The sequence below is a fragment of the Grammomys surdaster genome, unplaced genomic scaffold (genome assembly GCF_004785775.1).
Source record: "Grammomys surdaster isolate TR1022 unplaced genomic scaffold, NIH_TR_1.0 223, whole genome shotgun sequence".
NCBI classification, from domain to species: domain Eukaryota; kingdom Metazoa; phylum Chordata; class Mammalia; order Rodentia; family Muridae; genus Grammomys; species Grammomys surdaster.
In genome coordinates, this window is record NW_021604668.1 from 2,559,684 (window position 1) to 2,582,590 (window position 22,907).

The 22,907-nt window shown below is 45.3% G+C and overlaps 1 protein-coding gene across 1 annotated transcript in view; it reads right to left on the reverse strand.

Moving 5' to 3' along the window:
- The window catches only part of Ptprn2 (protein tyrosine phosphatase receptor type N2), a 732,192-nt gene that overhangs the window by 22,891 nt on the left and 686,394 nt on the right, over nucleotides 1-22,907 (reverse strand). Inside the window, exons 17-20 of the mRNA XM_028773201.1 lie at nucleotides 20,059-20,136; nucleotides 6,752-6,871; nucleotides 5,826-5,992; nucleotides 881-934 (exon numbers count right to left, since the gene is read on the reverse strand). Of these exons, the coding sequence (XP_028629034.1) occupies nucleotides 881-934; nucleotides 5,826-5,992; nucleotides 6,752-6,871; nucleotides 20,059-20,136 (419 nt within the window). The remainder of the gene's footprint in view (nucleotides 1-880; nucleotides 935-5,825; nucleotides 5,993-6,751; nucleotides 6,872-20,058; nucleotides 20,137-22,907) is intronic.

The following is a 22,907-nucleotide window of genomic DNA, read 5'->3' on the forward strand; positions in this document are numbered from 1 at the left end:
TTTGGGATCCTCGGTGCTGTGACAAGGAGCTGCTGACATCCTCGAGCCTGACGTGGCTCACTTCTGCATGTGGCACAGATTCAGAACATTTTAAGAAATAATATGCAAATCTTCCAACAAACTGCAACTCATCTTAGTGCATTTACAGGTGAAAGATGGTTTGCTTTGAGGGACACAAAGCCATAGGCTTTTTTCTTTTAACACTTCCTGCTCAAAGGCAGAAGCATTTGCACAGATACACACACACACACACACACACACACACACACACACACGTGCCGCTTGATCTTTGGAATCAGATCTTCTTCATTTCAGGTAGAAAGGCAAGTTCTATGAGACAGAAGAATGGAATGTAAATTCTTCACCATGAACTGTGGAGTATGGAATCTGGTAGAGACAGATCTGATGGGCTGAGTGTCCTCTGAGCAATCACTGGTATGACTTTGGCTGCAGCTACTGAAGTTCTGCAAAGGCTCAGCCACTGAGAGCAGTGTGGTAGTGGTGGCTCTGTCTTTACAGACTGTTCCCATTGAATCTCCAGGCGTTCTTTATCTTGTGACTGGGATAAAGCCACATAGCTGAACCTGTGGTCCTCAAGTTTTTATGGCATCAAGAGAGTTTAAGAAAAAATAAGCCATTTGTGTGTAGGTGTTTAGAAGTAGAAGACAGCCTATGGTACTATTTAGTCCATGTGCAAAGGCAAAAAGATCCACAGCATCCTCTAGTCAAACAGAACGGCCAATCAAGCTTATATCTGTGGTTTCCCTTAGAGAGACCAGCTAGATACATTTGCCAGTCGGTCAGAAAGCTCAGCCGCACTGCAATGGTATCTGTTATGTTTTGAGACAGCAAATTTTAATTCATGTTGAGTTATACTTGCCTGCAATGGACAATTATCGGACAAGAGCGGCCTCGGTAGCATTTGTTCACTTTTCTAAAATAAAGAGAGATAAATAAAGAGTTATAGTGGTATGCCAAGACTCCCTCATCTACACTCTAGCAAGCCCCAGCACAAAGTCCGTAAGACACAGAGAACGAAGATTTACATATCTTAGTTCAGTGGTTTGTTTCTCCTTTCAAGGGCAACTTGCTCAATAAGCTATAAAAACACACCTCACACATCCACAGTGAGTGCTTTTACTCCCATTGCCAGTGTGAACTCTAGGCTTTGGGACACCAGTACAGAAGCCAGGCCTGTACCTCCTGGCCTTACCCCTCAGGCTCTCTTTCTTCTCTCCTGGTGTATCCTTTTGTATGAGTCCAGTGACTGGGCTCCTGTTGGGAAACTTGAGTTTTGTCCTGCGTGTTCAAAATGTCTTAAAGTCTATTCATCACACTGAAATAGGGCATTCTTATATCTAAAAACAACATCCGTAAGGTCCTACCTTATCTGCTAGCTTGAGGCAAGTATGTAAATATTGGGGGGACACTCCAGGGAGCACAAGATGGTTTTTTTTCTATTTTTCTAAATTAGGGGTGTTTTTAAAAAATAACTTCACTGTACAAGTTTTGACCTGTAGTACTATCCATGAGATATGTCACCCAAATCATATCTCAACCAGAGGGCTGGTTTTTCATTCATAGTACAATGTCCAAGCATCACTCTTTAAATTCAGCGAAACCACGAAACATGTTTCCAAAGCACATTAAAGTTCTCAGTGAAATATTCTTATCAAGAAAAGCAAAGACAGGATCTATCTGAGTTTGCTGGAAGGGAAAAAAAATAGTATGATGAGAGTGAATATTCTAGAATCTGCTGTGTGACCTACTGCCATGAGACTCAAATTAGGGAGAAAAAAAAATTGACAATACAAAAAAAAATGTTTCCCCTTGAACCAGAAATGGGAATATGTCACGTTTCTTTGCTGCCCAAGCACGGTGACAGTGTGTGGAGAGTGAAAATCAATCAGCTGTAGCTGCAAGCCTCCAAGCAGAGAGCACCAGGGGGAGGGGGCAGCAGCTTGTGTCCTATGGCCCATGCACTGAGTAGATAATTTAGTATCAGGCAGCCCAATATCAGAAAGCTTTTCTTTTCTTTCCTTTTTTCCTTTTTTTTTTTTTATTTGACTTCTACTGCAGTGTTACTAGACTTAGCTACTTCCGATAGAAGTCTGAGTTACCCCCTCTTCCACAACGGGACTAGCAAACGGGAATTGAAGGGCAGATGCAGAGCCCAGATAAGATATGCCCCCCTACAGACAGGTCATGTTCAAAGCTGTTTTCATCAGCACTTGATCTGTGGCAGCTCTATAATCTAAAAAAAAAAAAAAAAAAAAACCTGCAGCATCTTAGAGCCTCCAGACAACCCACCGAGGCTCCAAAAAGAGAGAGTTCTCAGAACTATGAGGGCAAAACAAGCTCTCTCTTGGTCCTTTCTGAGAATGCCTTTTGTGGTCATGGGTGTGAGGTGCATCATGGGAGGAGGTGAGATAGCAGAGACAAACACCCTTGCAGGGAGATCAGGATGCCTGAGGATAACCAGGTTAGAAAGCAGGCCCATTTGCCTCTAATGCTAAAGTTTCCTGTTCCCCACTGGGTTCCAGCTCTGACACATAGAGGTGCTAAAGATACTAGAGCCTGTGCCAAGGGCTGAGGTGTGGCAATGGTGGAGCCCTTTCCTGGCAGGCACGAAGCTCTGTAAGACCAGAGACCAGGCTCACAGGGTGGCTTTCCTCTCAAAGCTCTTTCTTTTTCTGCAAGCGTTTCCTTGCTAACAGAAACAAACACAGACCCATGCCTTTGACTCCTGGCCACATTGTATCCTTAGCTACTGTGGGTTGGGAAACTGCATGCCCACAGATAGCTAGTCACCAGGTTTACTCTGTGCTGCCTTCCAGATGAGAGCAAGAATAGAAGACCCATGGTAAGAAAAGGGATCTGCAAAACAGAGCACTCTTAAATCTCATACCCACAGTGGCAGAATGTACCCACAATCTCTCTAGGTAGGAGTGTGACCCAGGCTAAGTGGCTGCCACTCAGATCTCCATTCCCGTGGCCCTAACTTCCTCTACAGGAGGCTTAAGGTATATTTTCTCTGGATTGGTTGCCACAGGAAGCCTTTGAGAGATCTCACTGAAATTATCATACCCACACCAGACCCCACCCTGTGCCAGACATATTTACACGGAGTCCCAGGCTGGGTGGGAGACACCGTGGATGGAAATACTTGTGTCGTTATAGCTTAGAACTTTATTAACAAGAAACCACGGGTTATTACAGCGTGAAATACCACAGAGAGAAAAAGCAAAACCATCACACAGAGAGCCCATGTGTTCATCCGAAGACCTGAGATGCAAAGGCTGGTTGTTCATGAAGATGAGCAATACACAGTTGTCTCATTTTGCTCTTAGACAGGTTACCAGCAAGCGAGGTCTCCGACATTGAGCAGAAATGGATACTATGTGGACTTTTGCAGAAGGATCTCCCCAAGAAGGAACCGTTAGCAATACAAACCAACCCTTGGTCACTGAGTGAGTCGCCATGCAAACGAACAGCAAGCAAAGTCAGGTGAGGTCGTTAGAGGCTCAGAGAGGGCCCCCCATGTCCCTGCTGCAGTCACAGTTTCCAATGATCACTTTTGTGACTATGCAACTGGGCTCATATTACTAGCTGCAACGTCACAAAAATGACACCGGCCACCGTTAAGTAGCTGGCAAAGTAAGGGTTTGTCGGTTTGACAGTGAGCAGCGTTAGTGGATGCATGGAACACAGCAAGAGGTGCAGAGAGGAGAGGAGGGAGGGAGAGAAGGAGGGAAGGAGGGAGGGAGGAAGGGAGGGAGGGGAGACACAGAGACGGGAGAGAGAAGAGAGGTTTGTAGAGCCAAGCCCTTACATGTGACTCTAATTATCTCTTAGCAGTTTCTCTTTAAAGTGTAAATGTGTGCCCCCCGGGCTCCAGCAACAGTTAATTACACATCTTGGGTGCCTGACACACACCCCAGGCCTACTGAGAACACTAAGCTATTGTTCCAGGACTAGAACCCCCTACCCTGACAAAGATGGGGTCCACAGAGGTGGCTTCCTATCCATCCAGCTGACACTGGCAATCTCATTTCTAAGCCAGGGTATCCAGAGAGTGTGGTCATTTGTGTCAACTATCTTGGATTAAGAAAAGGTGAAAGAGTCCTCAGCTGAGCTGTTGGGTCCTGTGCAAAGCTTCAAGGAAAGCTTTCTCTCCCACTGAAACCTGTAACACAGGGCTCAGAGTCTTTTCTATATGATGTTACAGACACCTTGGATCATGCCTCCTCAGACTCTGGAGCTGGGAAGAACTGAGGATTCTGATTTTCTCCATGATGTATCATGAACCTTGAGGGCTGGATATGGGTATGTTCCATTCCATATATGAATACAGACATGGGCCTATACACATATATGTGCAAACCCCTTGGATGAGCTTAAAGACGGGTAGTGAGATGGACAGCTATCTGCATAGCTGCATCCACTTTGCCAGTCATGAGCAGGAGACTTCCTATGTGTATCTTTAGGAGGTCTGTACTGGGAAGGGTCTAGCGGCTAGGAAATTAGGGTGGGAAGCAAAGAGCTAAGGCTTGGATGTTCTCGGGTTTCTGAAGGCTCCCATAGGGGAGATGACGGCTGGGCAGGAGCCATTGGCCGATATCAAATTCCTGTCTTTCCTCAAATTCTTTCATGGAATTTCTTTCCAAAGAATGACTCATTCAGACAAAGAAATTTTATTCCCAGCAAAATAAAAGGCAGAGGCAGGCAGATCTCTGTGAGTTCGAGGCCAGTCTGGGTTAAGTAGTTCCAGGACAGCCAGAGGCTACATACGGAGACCTTGTCTACAAAAATTATATATATATATATTTTTTTCCAGTGTGGACTAGAAGGCAAAGGAAGTAGCGTCATGTTAAGCTTTAGAATTTTTAAGATACAAATTTATGCAGCCCAGGCCCGCTTTGGCTCTGTCTCATCTCAACACTCTCCTTGACTTCAGGCTCTAGGACAAAGAACTGGCTGTCATATATATCATCTGGTGATACAACAGTTTGTAAAACGTCATGCCCTGGCTCCCTAATTCCTTGTCTGAGAACCTGCAGTGCAGGTGAGCTTCCAGTTAGCTATGTGTGGGACATAGAACTTGGCACTGACATGGATAAGACATCTCTGCACTTATTACCACTTTGCGGGGGGGGGGCGCCACAGACCCATCACCGGTGTAACGAGCAAACAGTGCATCGACCTCACATTTTTCTTTGTTTTACATGGTCAATATCTTCCGATAAGAAAGTCTAGCATTCATCTCAACAGCTCAATATAGACACTTTGAAAGGAGACAATATTTTTGGACGGCTGGCTGATTTGGAGCAACAAACAACAAACAAAAAAACTAGAGTGTGCTAAAAAGACTGTCGCTTTCAAAACTGTACTAAACACACATACGCATTCATGTACTCAATGTATTTAGGCTTTTATATAAGACTCTCTACTCTAGAACCTGACCTTTCCCTGGCAAAATTTCCTTAGCCTGGCTGGCAGATGAGTACCCAAATTTTAAAAAATTTGACTTTACTAAATTATATGGAATATAAGTCTTAGGTAGGTTTCAGGATCTTATCAAATTATGCCCACACTTGCTCTAAAATGCCTGCTACTTCACTTTTATCACCACTAGCGATGGACAGTAGCTTATACTGAAGAAGAGCATTTACTACATTTTTTCTCTCTCTCCCTTCCTCTTCCTTCCCAGTTGTTGCATTGAAGGCAGCTTCTCAAAACCTGAGAGACCTGGTCCAGCTCACACGCCCTTGGCCTGTCCGTGCACGCTCTAACCGCAACAGTTTGCAGCATGCTCTTTGTTTTACCTGCGGAAATCCAGGAGTGACCTCGTGGAAGAAGGGACTCCCTGGTCATACCAACTCAGGAAGTGGAACTGGGTCACCGTGCGAGTCTCGTTGGTCTGCAGGTTCTTCAGGTAAAAGCTTCTCACCAGGAAATCCTGGCACCATATGTGCTCAGAGACTAGATTGACCTGGTGGGGACAGATTAGCAAAGCATGTGAGCCCAAGACTACAGAACACAGTGGTGTGTTTGGGGAGAGAGGAGACTATGGTGAGGAGACAGACAGGTGAGGTCTGCTTTGCCCCAAGGTCCCCTCTCCACTCTCAGTTTAACTGGTGCCTAATATAGATCCGGGAACATAAGACTCAGCAGACACTGAGTAGCCCCATATCTCTCTAGGTTAGAGACTACGGCTTCCCATTCATACCCTGTTAGGGCTCCTGCGAAACCTCTAACATGCTCCCCATGTGAGTCTTTCCTAGCTTAAATACCACAGTTATTGTCTTCATCTGGTATGTGTAGGAAACCCAGCAAGGGAAATCTGCCCCTCACAAAAAATATGTCAGACAGATTCATGGCTCAGGCAAGAAAACCCACCAGCCACTAGGAAATGGGTAGCATTCTCTGTGAAAATGGACCTTGTTTGAATACTTGTTATTTGGAACCTGGGCCACCTTTGCATGCTGGACAATTTTTCTCCCTACTATCACCATTTAGACTTAATACAATTGTGATATGGATTGCTTACATTTATTCCTGATCTTACCCCTAACTAGGTAGCAGCATAAGGCATTGGGTCTCTTGGCTACATAACACCTGGATCTCTCTGAAGTCAAAGGTGCTGACAGCCCTCCCTGGGGATGTCCTAGCCCCACAGGTCAGGTTGTTAACAAGGACTAGAGACATGTGCTTCTTGCCAGGCCCCTGAGTAGGCACCCGGTCCCGGTACCTCGTAGACATGGTAGAGGTTGGAGCCCTCATCAGGCCAGTAGTGATGACACTGCCGGACGCCATTCTCGGAGAGGGGTGTCAGCATGACAATGACGGCACACCCGCTTTCCCACACCATCTGCAGGTGACACAGAACTGTGGTTACTACCATCAGAGACAGTCCCCAATTATCCCACTTATGGGGAACTCATTTCTCCTTAGATCCTGCACACTGCAGCTGCTTCACCCCTGAGTGCATTATCTCCATGTTCTATAGGTTCCATGAGATTTAAAAAAAAAAAAACACTCAGTGAGTTTTGCTCTCAACCCAGATACTCCTTGGCTGTTGCTTCCCAACTTTACTTTTTGAGGCAGAGTCGACCGTAGGCCAGGCTGGTCTCAAACTCACAGAGGTCTGTCTGCCTCTGCCATATTTGAGGAGTGTGTCATCACGCCCCGAAACTTTTGGTCTAGAAAAAGAAACTTTCTAGAATATAACTCATAACTGATTCAGGCTGGATGAGCGTGGTGAAAAACACCCTGCTCTGCAAGCACACTGAAGGCAGTTACCATTGGTTTGTTTGTTTGCTTGGGTGTTTGCTTGCTTGTTTGTTTGATGGTCATGTTGGTCTCCATGGTTATCAGGGAACTAGCTATCCTCCTATCAGAAGTGGGCTCTGAGGAAGCCTTTATTCACATTGCAGCACAGAGTCTGCCCAAATATTATGTACCATTCAGATGAGAACGATTCAAAACTTAGTTAATAACTTATCATCTAAGCCATAGTGAATGCACACACACAGCACACACACACACACACAGAGGGGGAGAGAGAGAGAGAGAGACAGACAGAGAGAGAGAGAGAGAGAGAGAGAGAGAGAGCGCACACATCCTTGTCACGCTGAAAGACCCCCTCAGTCACCATTTTTGTAAAACACAACCACTCACACTTTGAGTTGCAAACCTTTGTGTTTAAAGTCGCAGGTGTTTACGAGGGTGCTACTCAGGCGTGGCGTGTGCAGCACAGCGCAGCACAGTACAGTACAGGATGAAGAGCACTTTCATTTCCCTGCCCGAATTAACATCACAGAAGTATCTACAAGCACCTGCGTTTAGGTGTAAAATTGGTGTCCAAGGGAGCTTCCACTTCTTTTAAATGCAGATGTAAAAATCCGATTAAGATCTTGTTATTTAAGGAGCACACGCATGTCACACAGAAAATGCTTTCTCAACACCATTCAGGTTATTAGATTCCTCCATTAAATTACATCTTAAAAGTCAGACATGCGCGCATGTTTTCCTCCCTCCGTATTGATTCATATTCCTGTGGGATTTGAAAGAGTCAATACTCTTAAGGCATCTCGCTGTGTATCATTTATATTGGAATTTAATGGAAACCTCCTGAAGTATTTACGAAAAAAGCCCGCAAATAAGTACGAATCACACTTGAGCCCACGCACATCTTTCTGCCCCGGTGCCAGTCCGGTAAGATGAGAATTCTGAGTATGTTTCCTACTGTAAGCTTTCTAACCTCCTCCGCCAAACCAGGGCTCCCATCACGGAACGATTTACTGTGCCTTTGGAAAGCGGAGGCGCTCATTGAAGCCATTACGAAAATGAGGAGAAACACAGATTTTATGAGTGTAATAAAAATACAATGATCTAGACCATAAACCATCATCTAGCACGCCGCCTGCGCTGCCCGCGTGTGACATTACCGAGCTCTTCGCTTGCAGAGGGGTCCTCCAGGTTCTACAGCCTCTCTGATTGGTTCGAGCGCACACAGTGCTCCCTTCCAGGGCGCCTGCCTGGCTCTCTGAAGATTTGGTTAAGATTAAATCCAAATGAAACTTAATTTAAACAAACAATCTCAAAGGCACCCTAGGGGATAATATTTCTTTTTAGGTCAGTATGTATAAAGGCAAAGAGGGAATTTACTAAATCAGATAGATCCAAGCTAGGCTGGGCACAAACTACTTGCAAAAGTCTGGTGACATTTTCTCATGTCCATTCCGAGGCAGGAAACCAGGGCCCTAACTACCTGTCTTGTTTCCAGCCTTGGTCTCCACCGACATTGTCTAGCCAGTGGTCTTAATTCAGATTTTGGGTGGGAATGTGGGGTGCTAGAAGCCAATTTCAATCTCTCCACATTTGTTCATCTTGACAAGTTTCTGTAAATGATGAATCAATATAATTTCTCATGTTTCTGGAACTTTCATCTACCTGCGCACCAGAGAGTAGAACATTCACATTCCTGGTCTTCTCCTCAGCTATCTAACATAGGTGTGAGGCATTTGGGTAGAGACCTCAGATGAGACAGGGAGTCCCCAACATAGGCAGGGATTGTGTTAAGTCCAGGTGTCTGCAGTTCCCCTCATGACTCTCTCTCCTTGAAGAGTCACAGTGGATCACGATCCCCAGGCAGTAAGAAAGACATCTACCACCAGACATAGGCAAATCTGCTGGGATGGATGGGAAGGGACAGAACTTTTGGTTCCAGGTACCAGGTGCAGACTTCAGGCTATTGGCTGTGGACCAGGGAAGAGTTGGGGGTGCCCCATCTTATGCATTGGTCTCAAATGCAGTGTCTCCCCTTGAAACCTGCACTGAGGCCATAGGATGATCTGAGCAGTGTCATCCTGCATATCTGGGCACCAAGAGTCTGCCTTTAAGACTTCTTTCTGCACCACAGACAAAGGCCATCCACTGGATCTTGGCAGAACTAAAACCATTAAACCTGATGCCAGTCTTGTCCTGTCTACCAGAGGTGTAGAAACTTCCAATGACACTTAGTCTAGCTACCTTGCCGAGGGATCTTCGTTAGGGTTGCTCAGCAACAAACAAACGGAAAGAATCAAAGGAAGTAATTTAGACCACTTATCTACTCAACATGAAAGGCACTCTTTGGTTGTTATTTAAGTTTACTGACATGAAAACCCATTTTGACTTAAAACTCTATTGTTCTTCACTATGGGTTGAACTATGTCTCTCCCAAAGGTCACATTGGAGCCCTAAGCTCTTGTACCTGCCACCCTATTTGAAGACAAGATTGCTATTGAAATATAGGATCAATAAGGCCCTGTTAGAGGAAAGCCCATTCTAATTCCCCAGGATAGCTCCCTTACAGAAAGGGAGACAGCAGGTTGTGGCAGATGCAGCCAAAGGAAAATGGGTGGGGTGGGAAGGATATAGCTGCAAGCCAAAGTATACCAGGAACTACAAGGATTCTCCCCAAGCTTTGGAGATCACAGCCTTGCCCATGTCTGGGTTCCCAAGTTTGGCCTGTACAACTGTGGAAGAGTGTTTTAGATATTTTAAACCAACAAATTTGTGGTACTTTGTCATAGGAGATCAAGCAAATGCGTGCTCTCCTGAGTATATCACTGCACTGTCTTAACTGTCCACTAATGCCGAAAAATGTCAGTTCTTCTCAAATTCCATCCAAAGTCAACTAAAGCACATGAAAAGAAACACTGTGTCTCCTCAGAGTCATTCTGAATGACTACATATTTAACTAGCAGAGGAAAAACAACCAGGAAGGAGTCTGAATAGACATCATCTCTAGGATGTGCAAATGGCCAACTGGTGAGAAAAGAAGTTCAACTAGATCTCCAGGAAAGTGTGCATCAGTAACACAAGGAGGGCCAGTGAAGTGCCAACTGGGAAAACATGAAGATCTGAGTTTAGAACTCCAGCACTCACGTAAAAGCTATACATGGTGGTTCATGCCTGTCTATAAACCCACTGTTGGGCAGACAAGGACAGGTGGGTCTCTGGCACTCACTGACTGAACTGGCAAGCTCTAGATTCAGTGAGAGACTCTGTCTCAAAAAATGAGATGGGTATAAATAGAGAAAGTCTCTTGGCATTGTCCTCTAGTCTCTATGCTTGTATATGCATATACGTTCACACACACACACACACACACGCACACGCACACATGCACACTCACATGCACACACACACACACACACACACACATGTTGGTGAGAAACAGAAAATGAGCTTTACAGCTGTGTGCATGAAGGGCAGGGCACGAAGAGGCAGATGAGTTCCTCAAAACAACAAAAAAAATGGTGCACCCTAAATCTGAGCCCTCTGGCTCTGGGTACAGATCAAAGGAGATACAGGAATGCGCAGGTTGGAACCCCATGTTCAGTTCCTAACTGCCAAGACACAGAATGGCAGTCACTCACACCATGGGACACTATCAGCCCAGAAAACATGTCCATCACAGCAGAGGACATCTTGCTGAGTGACCTGCCTGGCAGAGAAACAAACTCCTACAACCCACTCACATGTGGTGCTCAAGTGTCAAACTCAAGAGCGGTGTTCTGGAGTCCAGAACATGCATGCGTGTTAAGGGATGTTGACCACTGGGTGTGAACCTTCAGCTGTAATGAGTAAATTCTGTAGATGGGATGCTGACAGCCCATAATATTATACTGTGCCATGGGCCCTGATGAGAGGGGGTCCTGAGGCCTTTCCGACACAGAATGGGAACTGAGTAGATGGACATTTCTTTAATCTCATTTCACTAGTCAGCCAAAACAGATATATAAAACTGAAAAACAAAACAAAACAAAAAACAGTAACAACAACAACAACAACAAAAACCTCTCTGTGAAAGCCGTAGGAGATCCAAGTAAAGGGAAAGTCAAGCCGTTTCTTGGGACAGCATCCCTGGTTCCTTGGGTAGAACACAGCTTTCTCTACTCAGATCTCTTGCGATGGACACTTTTATCCTGCCTCTGAGTTACTCATGCTCATACCTTTAGGTCTTCATCTCCTACAGATGAGATCCTAGTATTGTTGTCATTTTAACCATAAGTCTGTACTTAATTAAAAACACAATGCAGTTTTTTTTAAAGGATCATTGTGGAGGTAGGGACATGGCTCAGTGATGAAGAGCACCTTGCTGCTCTTGCAGAGGACCAAGACTCAGTTCCTAGCATCTACATGATCACCTATATCTTCATCTCTGGGAATCAGATGTCCTTACCTGAACCCTGTAGGGTCTCCTGTGCACATGGTGCACACACATATATGTAGACAAGCACTCATGCATATGAAATAAAAATAAATAAATCTTTAAAAATATTCAAATATTGACAGCACAGATTTGCCTCCAGTGAGGACTCTACTTAAAAACAAAACAAAAAAAAACCACTGTATGTTTGTGCAAAAAAGGAGATAATTTAAGGCCATCATTATCAAAGGTTCTTGGAGTTTGCCCATGACATGCTTGGATGCATGGAAAACTGGTTTCTGATTTTTTTTTTAAAGATAGGGATATTTGCAGCATGCTGAAGCTGTTTGTCCTGGAAGATAGATTTTTCTCCAGAGACAGCTAGACACTTCCTAATCATAACTGTGCATCTCATGTCTGCTTTGGGTTAAGCCCAGTGAAGAGGATACCAAGTGAATGTTGGGGGAGAAAGAGGAGGAAGAAGAAGAGGAGGAGGAGAAGGAGAAGAAGAAGAAGAAGAAGAAGAAGGAGGAAGAAGAAAAAGAAGAAGGAGGAAGAGGAGGAGGAAGAGGAGGAGGAGGAGGAAGGGGAGGAGAAGGAGGGGGAGGAGGAGGAGGAGGAGGAGGAGGAAAGGTGACTGTTAGGACACAAAAACTAGCCAGTCACTGCAGGACTTGATGTGCTGGGGTGGGAGTGGAGTGGGATACTCGGAGGGCCTTCTTGGAGGAGAAGGATGGTGGAGGTGGGGAGATGGAAGAAGATCTGTGTGAGAGGTACTGGGAGAGGGGGAGCAGATTTGGAATGTAAAGTGAATAAATAAATAAATTTACTTTTACTAAAAGTACAGGATACTTTTAGCTGTTGGTTAGCTTTTTGACTGTTCACTTGATACACTGTGGAATCACCTGGGAAGGAGAGGGCTCTCAATGAGGAAGTGCTCAGATTAGGTTGGCCTGTGACCACATTTGTGAGGTGTTTTCTTAATTGAGTTCATTGTGGTAGGAAGACTCACCCTGAATATGGAAGACACCGTTTCATGGTTTGGGAGCTGAGCATGGTATGCATATGTTCACTGTCATATGCTCTTGACTGTGGATGTAGTTTGACCAGTTCTCTCATCTTTCTGTCACTGTGACGTCCCTGCTCTAATGGACTACAGTCTCGAACGCAAACAAATAAATTCTCTCTCCCTTAAATTGATCTCAAAGGGAATTTCTTTTTATCACATCAGCAAGAAAGGGAAAGACAGAGCCGTGATCTACAAATATATCTTTAAAAAAAAAATCTCCGTCTAATTTAAACGTTTGTATGACAAAGGAAATGGATGGGTCATTTCTTCCTGTAATGGCCACTGACCATGATCATAGACACATCTCCCAGACCAAGCCCAGATTTAGGTTAGGACATCTGTAGAAACTTTGTTGCTGTTGTTTGTTTGCTCCTTGCTTTCACCTTTGAAAGGTTGTGAATATGTGCATCCAAAACCCAGGGGATGAAACACTTGGAACTCAATGTCTAGGAAAGTTAGGTTTCCCCACTGAACCGTACTCATTTCTGGCTCCCTTTGTGTTCCTCAGATGTGGACTTTTCAGTGCATATTCTGCTCTGTGCTCATTTCCCTCATCTGAGCACCGAGGCAGTGAATCGGAGGCTCCCTCTTGTCGCCAGCAACCAAGAATGGACAGGAATTGGCAGCCATGACTGCTTTGCCAGGAGTGTCTGGAGCTAAAGTGAGCTGGGAACATGAGTCATTGTGGAATCGTGTCATGCGATTAAGTCTGTATTCAAGCCCCAGGTCATGAGAAATGTTGTAAGAGGACAAAGCTTATGGGTGGACACTTGTCTGTCCTGGAGGCACAAGTACCATTGGGATGAGTCTGAATGACAGCTGACACCTGAGAGACCATGGGTCTTAACATCCAGCGATTGAGATGTTTTTAATGACCTGTGGGGGACCATTACTGAGGTATGCTGGGATCGTGTCTAGAAGATGGAAGGTTTGACTCTTGGTGGTACTGGGGACAACACATAGCCTGGTTGGAGAAGAGGAACATTGTGAAGGTGGTGCTATGGCTGATGGCCAGACAGCAGACACCAGCCTGGGCTGTGGGCAGCTTCTACACCATGATGATCAGCATTCTGCCACATCACTGGAATCCCCAGGTTTCCAGGTCTCTGTGATGTGGGAGGACACTCCCTCATCCATTTTTCAGCCTCTCTGGTTCTCTGCTTGGGTTTATCATATCACTGTAGCCTTCAGAGGCAGGTGCTCAGGACAGGCCGAGGAAGACTGTGACAAGGTGCTCTGACCAAGGGTCAGAGGTCAGTGATGAGCACTGAGTGGATCTTTGCATGGCTGCTCCTTGTTCCATCACCCGTAGCCATCCTTAGTTCTTCATTGAGCATGCATGCGTATCTCTCTCCGGGAATACTGTCCTGTACCTTTCTCCCTGCCTGGGAAGACTGCTCTGCCCTCATGGAGACCTACACCCTTCATACCCTTCAATTCATTTCATACACATAAAGATTGTGGCTCTCTGTGCCTATGCCTTGAGACTAAGCACTGTTTCTTAAACACTTGGCTCTTTGATGATGAAAGTCAGCACAGCAGAATCTGCCTTTCTCTTTTCTCCTTATAGATGTGTTCGCAGGGAATACCTGCCCCATTCCTGGGTCCTCTGCACTTGTAAGAAGCATGGTGTGATAAAAAAAAACACACTTGCGAGTCACCTGGATCTGGATTTAGAATGTGTTCTGTCTTAACCAAGCTGTGGCCTTGGCAGGGCAGGCATGGCTTCAGGACCTCGGCTTCCCCTTGACAGAATCAGACTCATGGTTCATGTTTCAAACTATAGTAAAATGTGTCTAATGTATAACTTACTGTTTCACAGTGCTCAGTTTGGAGACAGTACACACATTCGCACTGTTGGGCAGCAACTCCTACTATCTGTCTCCAGAACATTCCCGTCCTCCCAAGATGAAGCACTGTCTCCATTAAACACTGATTCTTCTCTCTATGCATGTGGCACCTATGGCTCTGCTTCCAATACGTGACTATGACAACTCTTAAATGTCACACGCAATGTCACAAGAGGCTTGTGCTATATCTCCATAGGACAGTTAGGTGGTCAAATGAAACCAGGTTTCTCATTCATGCGTCTCACACATGAAAGTGTGCATTGAAAGTTACTTTCTTTCCTCTGTCTCTATCCCTCCTAACATGTACACCTGACTGCCACTCCACATTGCCCAGTGGATAAGTGGGAGGCACCTTATAGACTGAAGAGTCTTTTCTAGAGGAAGATCTGGAAGCTGTATGTCCTAGGCACAGAGACCAAAGCATGGATTTACGTTCTCCAGAGAACTGTAGACACTTACCCATGGGTGGGGAGGGGGAAGGGTGGGGAAAAGCTGTGAGTATCAAAGACAGGGACACGAGGAATTTTGCAGTCCTGGGAATTATCTCAGAAGTCCCCAATAAAACAGTAAACCTCACAAGTCCAAATGAATGTTCCCACTTAAAAAAAAAAAATCTACTGGCTTATGAAAAGCCTTTCCAAGATGGAAGGGGCAGGGTCCCTTCCACCTACCACAATCCTCCAGGCCAAGCTTTCCGAGGCTTCAGCAGCAATGGTGTGGCAGGTAAATGGAGCCCACATGTGGCACTGACTGCTGAGGACCCTTGCCAACCTCTCTCCTCCGTGGGTTCCCTTTCCTCCTGTGGCTGTAGAACACTGTTATCCTGGGTGTTCCTGTGAATTCTCTGGTGGTCTCTAATTGTGTTTTTCGACTGTCTGAACTGTGGTCACAGAAGCAGACATAAAGTTCTAGACACAGTAAAAGCAACATGGAGGAGAGAGGAAAGCCCGACTCTGCCTTGCTTGTTACAATATAACTTCTCTTCACATGCTGAACAGTTTTTCTTTGAGATACATATTATCTTTTCTTTCTTTCTTTCTTTCTTTTTTTCTTTCTTTCTTTCTTTTTTTTTTTTTTTTTTTTTTTGTGAGACAAGGTCTCACTCTGTTGCCCATGCTGGCCTTGAGATCACCATTCTCCTGCCTCAGCCTCCCAAGTGCTGAGATCATAGAGGCTTATTGTTGTTATAGCCAGGCTAAAGTTTGTCTTATTTCAAATGGTTTACTCTTTGAGAAAAATCCATTGCTGACGGGTTATTCTGTTTCCTATGGAGGAAGTTCTAGGTGCTTCTCAGAAAGGGTTAACTTGAGGCCTCTCAGCCCCCAGGGAGTAGTCTGCCTCTCTGTTGTGGGTTTGTCATCTACAGACCTGACCTACTGCAGAATGAAAATATTTGACAAACTTTGTGCCTGTCTTGAAGATGTACAGAGTTTAATTAATACTGTCATCATTTCCCCCCACAGCATAGTTTATCAAACCTGTACCCAGTGTGGACACAGCAGTGGGTGGGTGAGCGGACAGCGTGTGAGGATGGAGCCAGTAAACTCTTCAGAAAGTCCTAGAGGATGGATGGTGACCCTTGTATCCAGCCAGAACCTGCAAATGTGGCATCACTCAGAAACACCACCTGTGCCAAGTGTGGGGACACATGCCTGTAATTCCAGCATTTGGGAGGTGAAGGGAGCATCAGGAGTTCAAGGCTACCTGGCCTACACAGTGAGTTTGTGTTAAGATAAAGTCATGGCACTCAGGATGGACTATGAGGCCATTGCATAGGGTTTAGATCAGGAGAGGAGTCTAGACGAAAAGCAAGTAGGCTATGAAGTGGTAAAGATGAAGTCAGATGCTGCTAACAGTCATGATGCCTAAACTGAAGAGTCCCAAGAAGAATCCTCTCTCAGTATGGGCACAAGGATCCAATCCACTATGGTATGGGGCTTCTGGCCATTGGGGCTGACAATGAATTCTGCTGTCTTTGATACTGGCTCACTGTGTGTAATCGCAGCAACTATAAGAAAGGATTTCAGCCTTTCTTCATTCTTCATCCTCAGACTACTCCGTCCTGCTCTTTCCCATGGAAATTCACTCATGGCTAACAAGGGTATATAGTTAACCCATGCCTGGGAGGCGCCTTGGTGAGCATCTCTTGTGCTGCCATCAGCCAAGCTTTCTTGAAGAGAAGCTTTATGTTGCAACTTTCTGTAACATTGTCTCTATTTCTTTGGTCAAAAGACTTGTTCTTGTTGAAGGCCCGGAGTGCACAAGTTGCAAAGGAGGAGGAGGAAGATAACATCTCCTTCCTGTGGTCTGAAGCCCACAGCCTGTGCTGCGTTGCATATGGAGTTTTATCCCTCAAAAAATATGCTCACATTTCTGTGGGAGGCTTTCTGGACTGAGAGAAATTTTAGATGGTGGGGGCTTTCTCTGTGCACGCTGCTTGGCCAGCAGAAAAGGTAATTGTCCATTTGTGTTTTTATGAATACTCATCTTAACTTGATAGATAGTGAGGAAAAGCTGTGCTGTGTGGGTGTAGGCACCTCAGACACATGGCATGGTGGCTGACCAGTTGGATCTGCAGGTACTGGCAGGCTAAAGCCCCCCTTTTTTTCTGTCTGTTTGTTATGCAGTTCCTAGCTATACTCTTCTAAGGTGGCAACCTTGAGATGGGTACATGTAAGAATCTGCTTACCTTGCAGTTATGAACATCATCTAATTGTAACCTTGGCTACTCCCTGAAGTAGTCATGTGTATGGAACAGGAATCCTGATGAAAGGGGTGTGGTAAGCTACTGTTCCTCCTCCTCCTCCTCCTCCTCCTTCTCTTCCTCCTCCTTCTTCTCCTCCTTCTCATCCTCCTCTCCCTTCTTCCCTTCTTCCTCCTCCTCCTCCTCCTCCTCCTCCTCCTCCTCCTCCTCCTTCTTCTTCTTCTTCTTCTTCTCTTCTTTTTCGTGGATTCCTCTCCAAAGCTTCACTTAGCTCAAGTGTGCTGACATCCTGAGGCACAGAACCTATAAGTCATGGGTGCTTCTGGATGTAGAATAGCTGTTACCAATGGAAGACGTTCTGTCTCTCAGAACTCTATGCTAAATTCAGATTAAAGTGTGTCTCAACTGATCCTGTACTTCATCTCAGTTTAACATTTTTTCTTTGGTCATTCCAATTAGAGTTATTGTCTCTAAAATGTCCCATGGTCAGTGTTCAGTGATCAGATGAACCATCTTTAGCAATTACAACAGTAGTCTACAATAAGCAGAAGACAAAGTTAAGCTCTCTTGACTTTAGCCGAACTTGACTAAAAGATGAACCTCCTAGTGTTACAGACTGCAGTGTAAAGGTCTGTAGAGGCTGGGTCTATTACTAAGTATTGTTATGCTGAATTCTCCCACAGTTTACCAGCCTTTGTTGTGCAAACCTTGCACTTTAAGTTAAAACTGCCCTGACTTGGTCTGTAGCTATGTATTGTAATGCTAATTACTGGCCCTGGGTGCCTCAGGGATGAGAGGATCCTAACACAGAGGGAGTGATGCTAAGTAACCTTGCTCCTCAACTCATCCCTGATTGGATAACTACAGCCTATAACTGGGCAGAAGAGAGTTAGGCTGAGTTTCAATTCCTGGGCTTGGAGTCTGAGGCTGGATATTAGGGAAGAGAAGAGAAGGTGAAGGAAGAGAAGACCCCATAGGGTAGATGAATCTTAAAAACACAGCCATGAGGGCTAGCCAGTCAGTGTAAGAGCAGCCCAGGCAGAATATGGCAGGTCATATCTAGAGATTATTGGCAGGGAAGTAGACACAATATTATAGAGGGTAGATATGTGCCCAGCTTTAGTGCTTAAAAGGCTTATTATAAATCTAAGGGGTTTGTGTCTTATACCTGGGAACTGAATGATCTAAGAATGGAAAGTGGGTGTGAGCCATCGCTATTCCCACTTCTCAATGGGTTGTGGCCATGTTGGTGAGAGGACCCTGACATGCATGAAGCACTGCACCTGTTGGTGAGTGAGCTGGTAAAGATGTTGGAACCAGATGCCATTTCTCCATCTGTTCACTTGGAATCCATCGGGCTTGGGGGATCCTGTGATCATGTTTGTTCTGATATGCGATTCAGCATATTCTTTCTGAAGAATATTAGTCCTGGCTGTAGCTCTGAGCAGTTGGATGGAGAAGTTACTTCAAGAAGACTGAAGTGGGGTTCCCACAGGAAGCCTCTTCTGAAGACAGTGTGCCCAAGTTTCCTGTAGGTGGATGGTTTTCTTTTGGGATGGACACTCTTGTGAGTTTAACATTGAGGAACCTATGTATTCTCTGAGTTAAAGGACACCAATGTGCCCAACACCAGTCTTGCAGCAAATGTCACTTGTTCCATGCCACACTCAAGAGCATCTGCAGGGTGGCTCAGTGAGCCTGCTTCAGTTAGCTTTTCCCCATAGCATGAGGAAGGCCGATAGAAGGAGAAGGTGGTCACATGGATGAGTCTTGTCCACAAAGCAGGTGGCTCAGTGAGTGTGGAGGCTCAGGGTGTGTGGAGACAACGTGCCCTGAGCAGCTGCAGGCATCCTGACCCCTTCCTTTGCATTTCCTTTTTACATGAGTTGGGAGAGGGAAGAGCAAAAGTCTGGAATGCCAGCTGATTTACTGACCTTTGACAGATTAGTCTATATCAAACGATCCAGAGTAATTTGGTTTTAGGTCAGCATACTGCTGTAGCTCCATTGCTTACACAGCAGCAGGCTTATACATGGCTGCACTGTCTCCCCTTCGCCCCTGGGTCTACTGCACCACATCCAACAGTCATGCTCTTTCCTGCCTCTGTTCCAGGATCCCTGAGGGCTAACACATGGCCGGAGGCTACAACCTGCTGCTGGGGGAACCTAGCCCTGTATTCCAATGGATGACCTGCCATGTCACATCCCCAATCCTGTCCCATCAAGTCCTTCCCCAAATCTGGTCCTATTTATCCTGGTCAGGGAGGGGCACTCTGGTCTAATTCTGCCCTCATTTGTTTATGCTAGAACTAGTTCCCAAGTCTCAGACTCATTTGTAGTGACGCAGGATTACGCTGGATGGAAAGATCAGGATGGCCTTTGAAATATAAAAAATTAAAAACCCTCAAAGAAGATAAACTGTATTTTGGGCACATTTTTCACCTTCATAAAAGTAAAACAATAAAGGCACATTTGAAGAGAATGTAGTGTAAATGTGTATTAATTTCACTTCATCATCTTTTATAAAGTTAAATTATAATATGGCCAAAGAGCAGAAATTGTTAAAACGTTAAACATCTCAGATGAGAAAGCAAAGAACTCATGAATTCTGAAGTAATATCTGAAAAGCAGTATAAAGAAGACTGGATTTGTTTCATTGAATCCACTGCGCTAATTTATGAACAACTCATTAACATCTTATCTTTAGAAAAGAAATATAATGAAAGAAGATTCACCTGCCAGAAGTCGGCCACCGTGGCGGGAAGTGGGCCCTGGGTGGCAATGTATGCTGGGTTTCGTGGGTCATGGTCCATCTGCAGAAACAAGAGGGTTGGTATAAGGATCAGTTACACAGGCAGGAAGACATGGGAACATGGAGCAGCACAGCTTGTACTTTTGGCTATTAACATATAGGACCTGCACGAGAAGGCCCATCACCGTCAGACGCATAAAAGCCAGGATGCCTCCAACTGACAGAGTCCTTCAGCCTGTCTATCCTGTTCCAGAGCAGTGCATACAGATGAAGACCAGGAGCTGAGCAGAACAGAGTCAGTGCCTGGCTGTAAGGGCAATGCTGTTCACCATTTATGCAGCCCCCAGAGCAGCAGAGACTCTACTCTGGGATGGGGAGACAGCCTCGCCCCGACTCCAGTATATGTGGGTGCCTGCCAGAACTAGGGTGTAGTAGAGAGTGGCTAGGCCTGAACTCCTAGCAATGGGCTCATGCTCACATGCAGTTGACACATGAAAATACTTGCCTGAGGAGCCCATTTATGTTGCGTGTTTTGTTTATCCTGGGAGGGACATACTCAGCCAACCACCTGGCCTGGGATCACTGGTCTGTGAGTCAGCATCTGTGTGTCCATCTATGTTTGTCTATCAGTACTGTGTGAATACGTATCTGTATGTCTGTGGGTGTGTGACTGTCTGCATGTTTATGTCTCTTTGTGTCTAAGGTGTCTGTCTGTATATGTGTCTTTGTGTGTCTGTGTGTCTTGTCTGTGTGCCTCTGGATATGCATATGCATATGTGTATGTCTTCATGTCTGTACGTGTGCATTGGCATCTCTGTGCGTCTACACATGTGCATTCCATCGGTGTGTATCTCCCTGTGTATGTTCACAGGCATTTCACAGATGTGGGCCACCTTTCTAGAAGTTCACTTCCATCTCTTCCCTGACTGTGAGAGACTGAAAACAAAGAACGGGATTGAGGCGAGTTGATTTGTTGTCACATGCCTTGCTCGCTCCCATGGGGGACGTTCCACATCACAGACCTTAATTACAATAGCTAACTTGAAGACTGACTATGTACACATGCACACAAGTACACAGGCACACAGGCGCTCATGCACACACAGACAGACAGACACACACACACACACAGGAAAAAGTTTTAACATGTGCTCAGTGTGAAGGCTCGGGGAAGGAAGAGTCTCAGCCCCCCCCCCCCCGAGCCCATGCACAGCTTGTGTGCACTCACAGAGATGAAGCCTGTCAGCACAGAAAGGTGCTGGACGCACCTTGTAATTATTTGAGTCAGGAAAGAGGGCAAGAACACAAAGCAGCTGGTGCGAGTTATTCTAACAGAACAACAGTGTGGACGTTGGCTGGGGTGGGGGTAGGGGAAAGCTTTCTGTGCATCTAATTTCATGATTCATAATTAAAACTGGACCTCGTTTTGAGATTCACAACATACACAATACAGGTAAAATTATGTTGCTCTCACTGAAAGCCCCAATTAAGATGTTTCAGCAGAAAAAAACGCTTACCAGAATCGAGGAGTTTTGATTTTTCAAAATATGCATTTGCTGGGGGTAACAGCTATTTACAGAGGCCCTGTCTTTTAGCAAACAGCTATGCAGAGGAAGGGATGCCCCACCCCCTTCTCCTGTGTGATTTCTTTTCCCCAAAACTACATAACTACGTAGCATATTTAAAATTTGTGACATGTTCAAGCTACCAATTTAGCTGTTTTCAGAATGAGAAATGCAAGATTGAAAGGAAAGAAAATATGGGCAGCATTTCAGGAGGGCAAGTTGTCTATTTTTTTAATAGGTCTTAATTGTCATTAAAAGAAACATCTAACCCCATCAAACTTGTTCAGATACCAGGCAGAAGGTAAGAAAGCCAAGGATGTGAGCAGGGCGGTAAGGGAAGCATTCAGGAGAGGAGGCAAGCAGCATGTGATTCAGGGAGGGAGAACTTTACACCCACCAATGTGAGCAGCAGGAAGTCTGCCCTAGTTTGGTTCAGTCTTTGCATAGAACTGAGGCAAACATTTAGCTAGACAGAGAGAAGTTTTACCACATCTGTGTTTTCAGGGTAGGGCAACTGTGTTTGGAGCTCGTGTGATGTGTGTCTATGAATGAGACTATTTATTTTAGTAGGGGAATACAATGACTCTCCTGCCAAGGTGGTCAACTAACATGGTGTCCACTCTGCCATGGTGGTCAACTAACATGGTGTTCACTGTGCCGTGGTGGTCAAATAACATAGTGTCCACTCTAGCATTCTCTGTTCTTCATGGCTGTTTCCTGCTTTCTTTCTCATTGTTTTCTGCTTCTCCATATAGCTTTTATATGAGCAGTATTATGGTTCTATAGACAAGCTTCCAGATATACACAATGTCTGGGTCTCAATTCTATTGTGTGCAGAGTTGGGGAGTGGGTATGCTGGACACTCTGACTTCTAGGCATGTGTTATCAATGGGAACTCCAAGGGCACTAGGGTACACACACACATCTGAGCACAAAAGTAAATATTTGCAGTTTGCTGAGGCAGATGCCACCCTTTGAGGGCAGGAGGCTGTGGGGGCACACCTACACTTCCTTTGTAGAGCCTGTAGTCCGCTGCAGGGGCATACCCTTTAGCTTCTAGTGGTAAGCTAAGGAACTGTCCTGGCAATGGCCTCAACAACACAAACTTCCTAGTTGGAGCTTTCTCAGGAACCCAGGCTGTTCAGAGAGATTAGCATAACAGGTAATCCCAGGAGACTCATTCAAGGGGCTTTAGGGAAACCAAGTCAGAAGCCCTTGGGACCCAAGTATGCTGAATCTACAGCTCTGCTTGTGCGGTTATAATAAG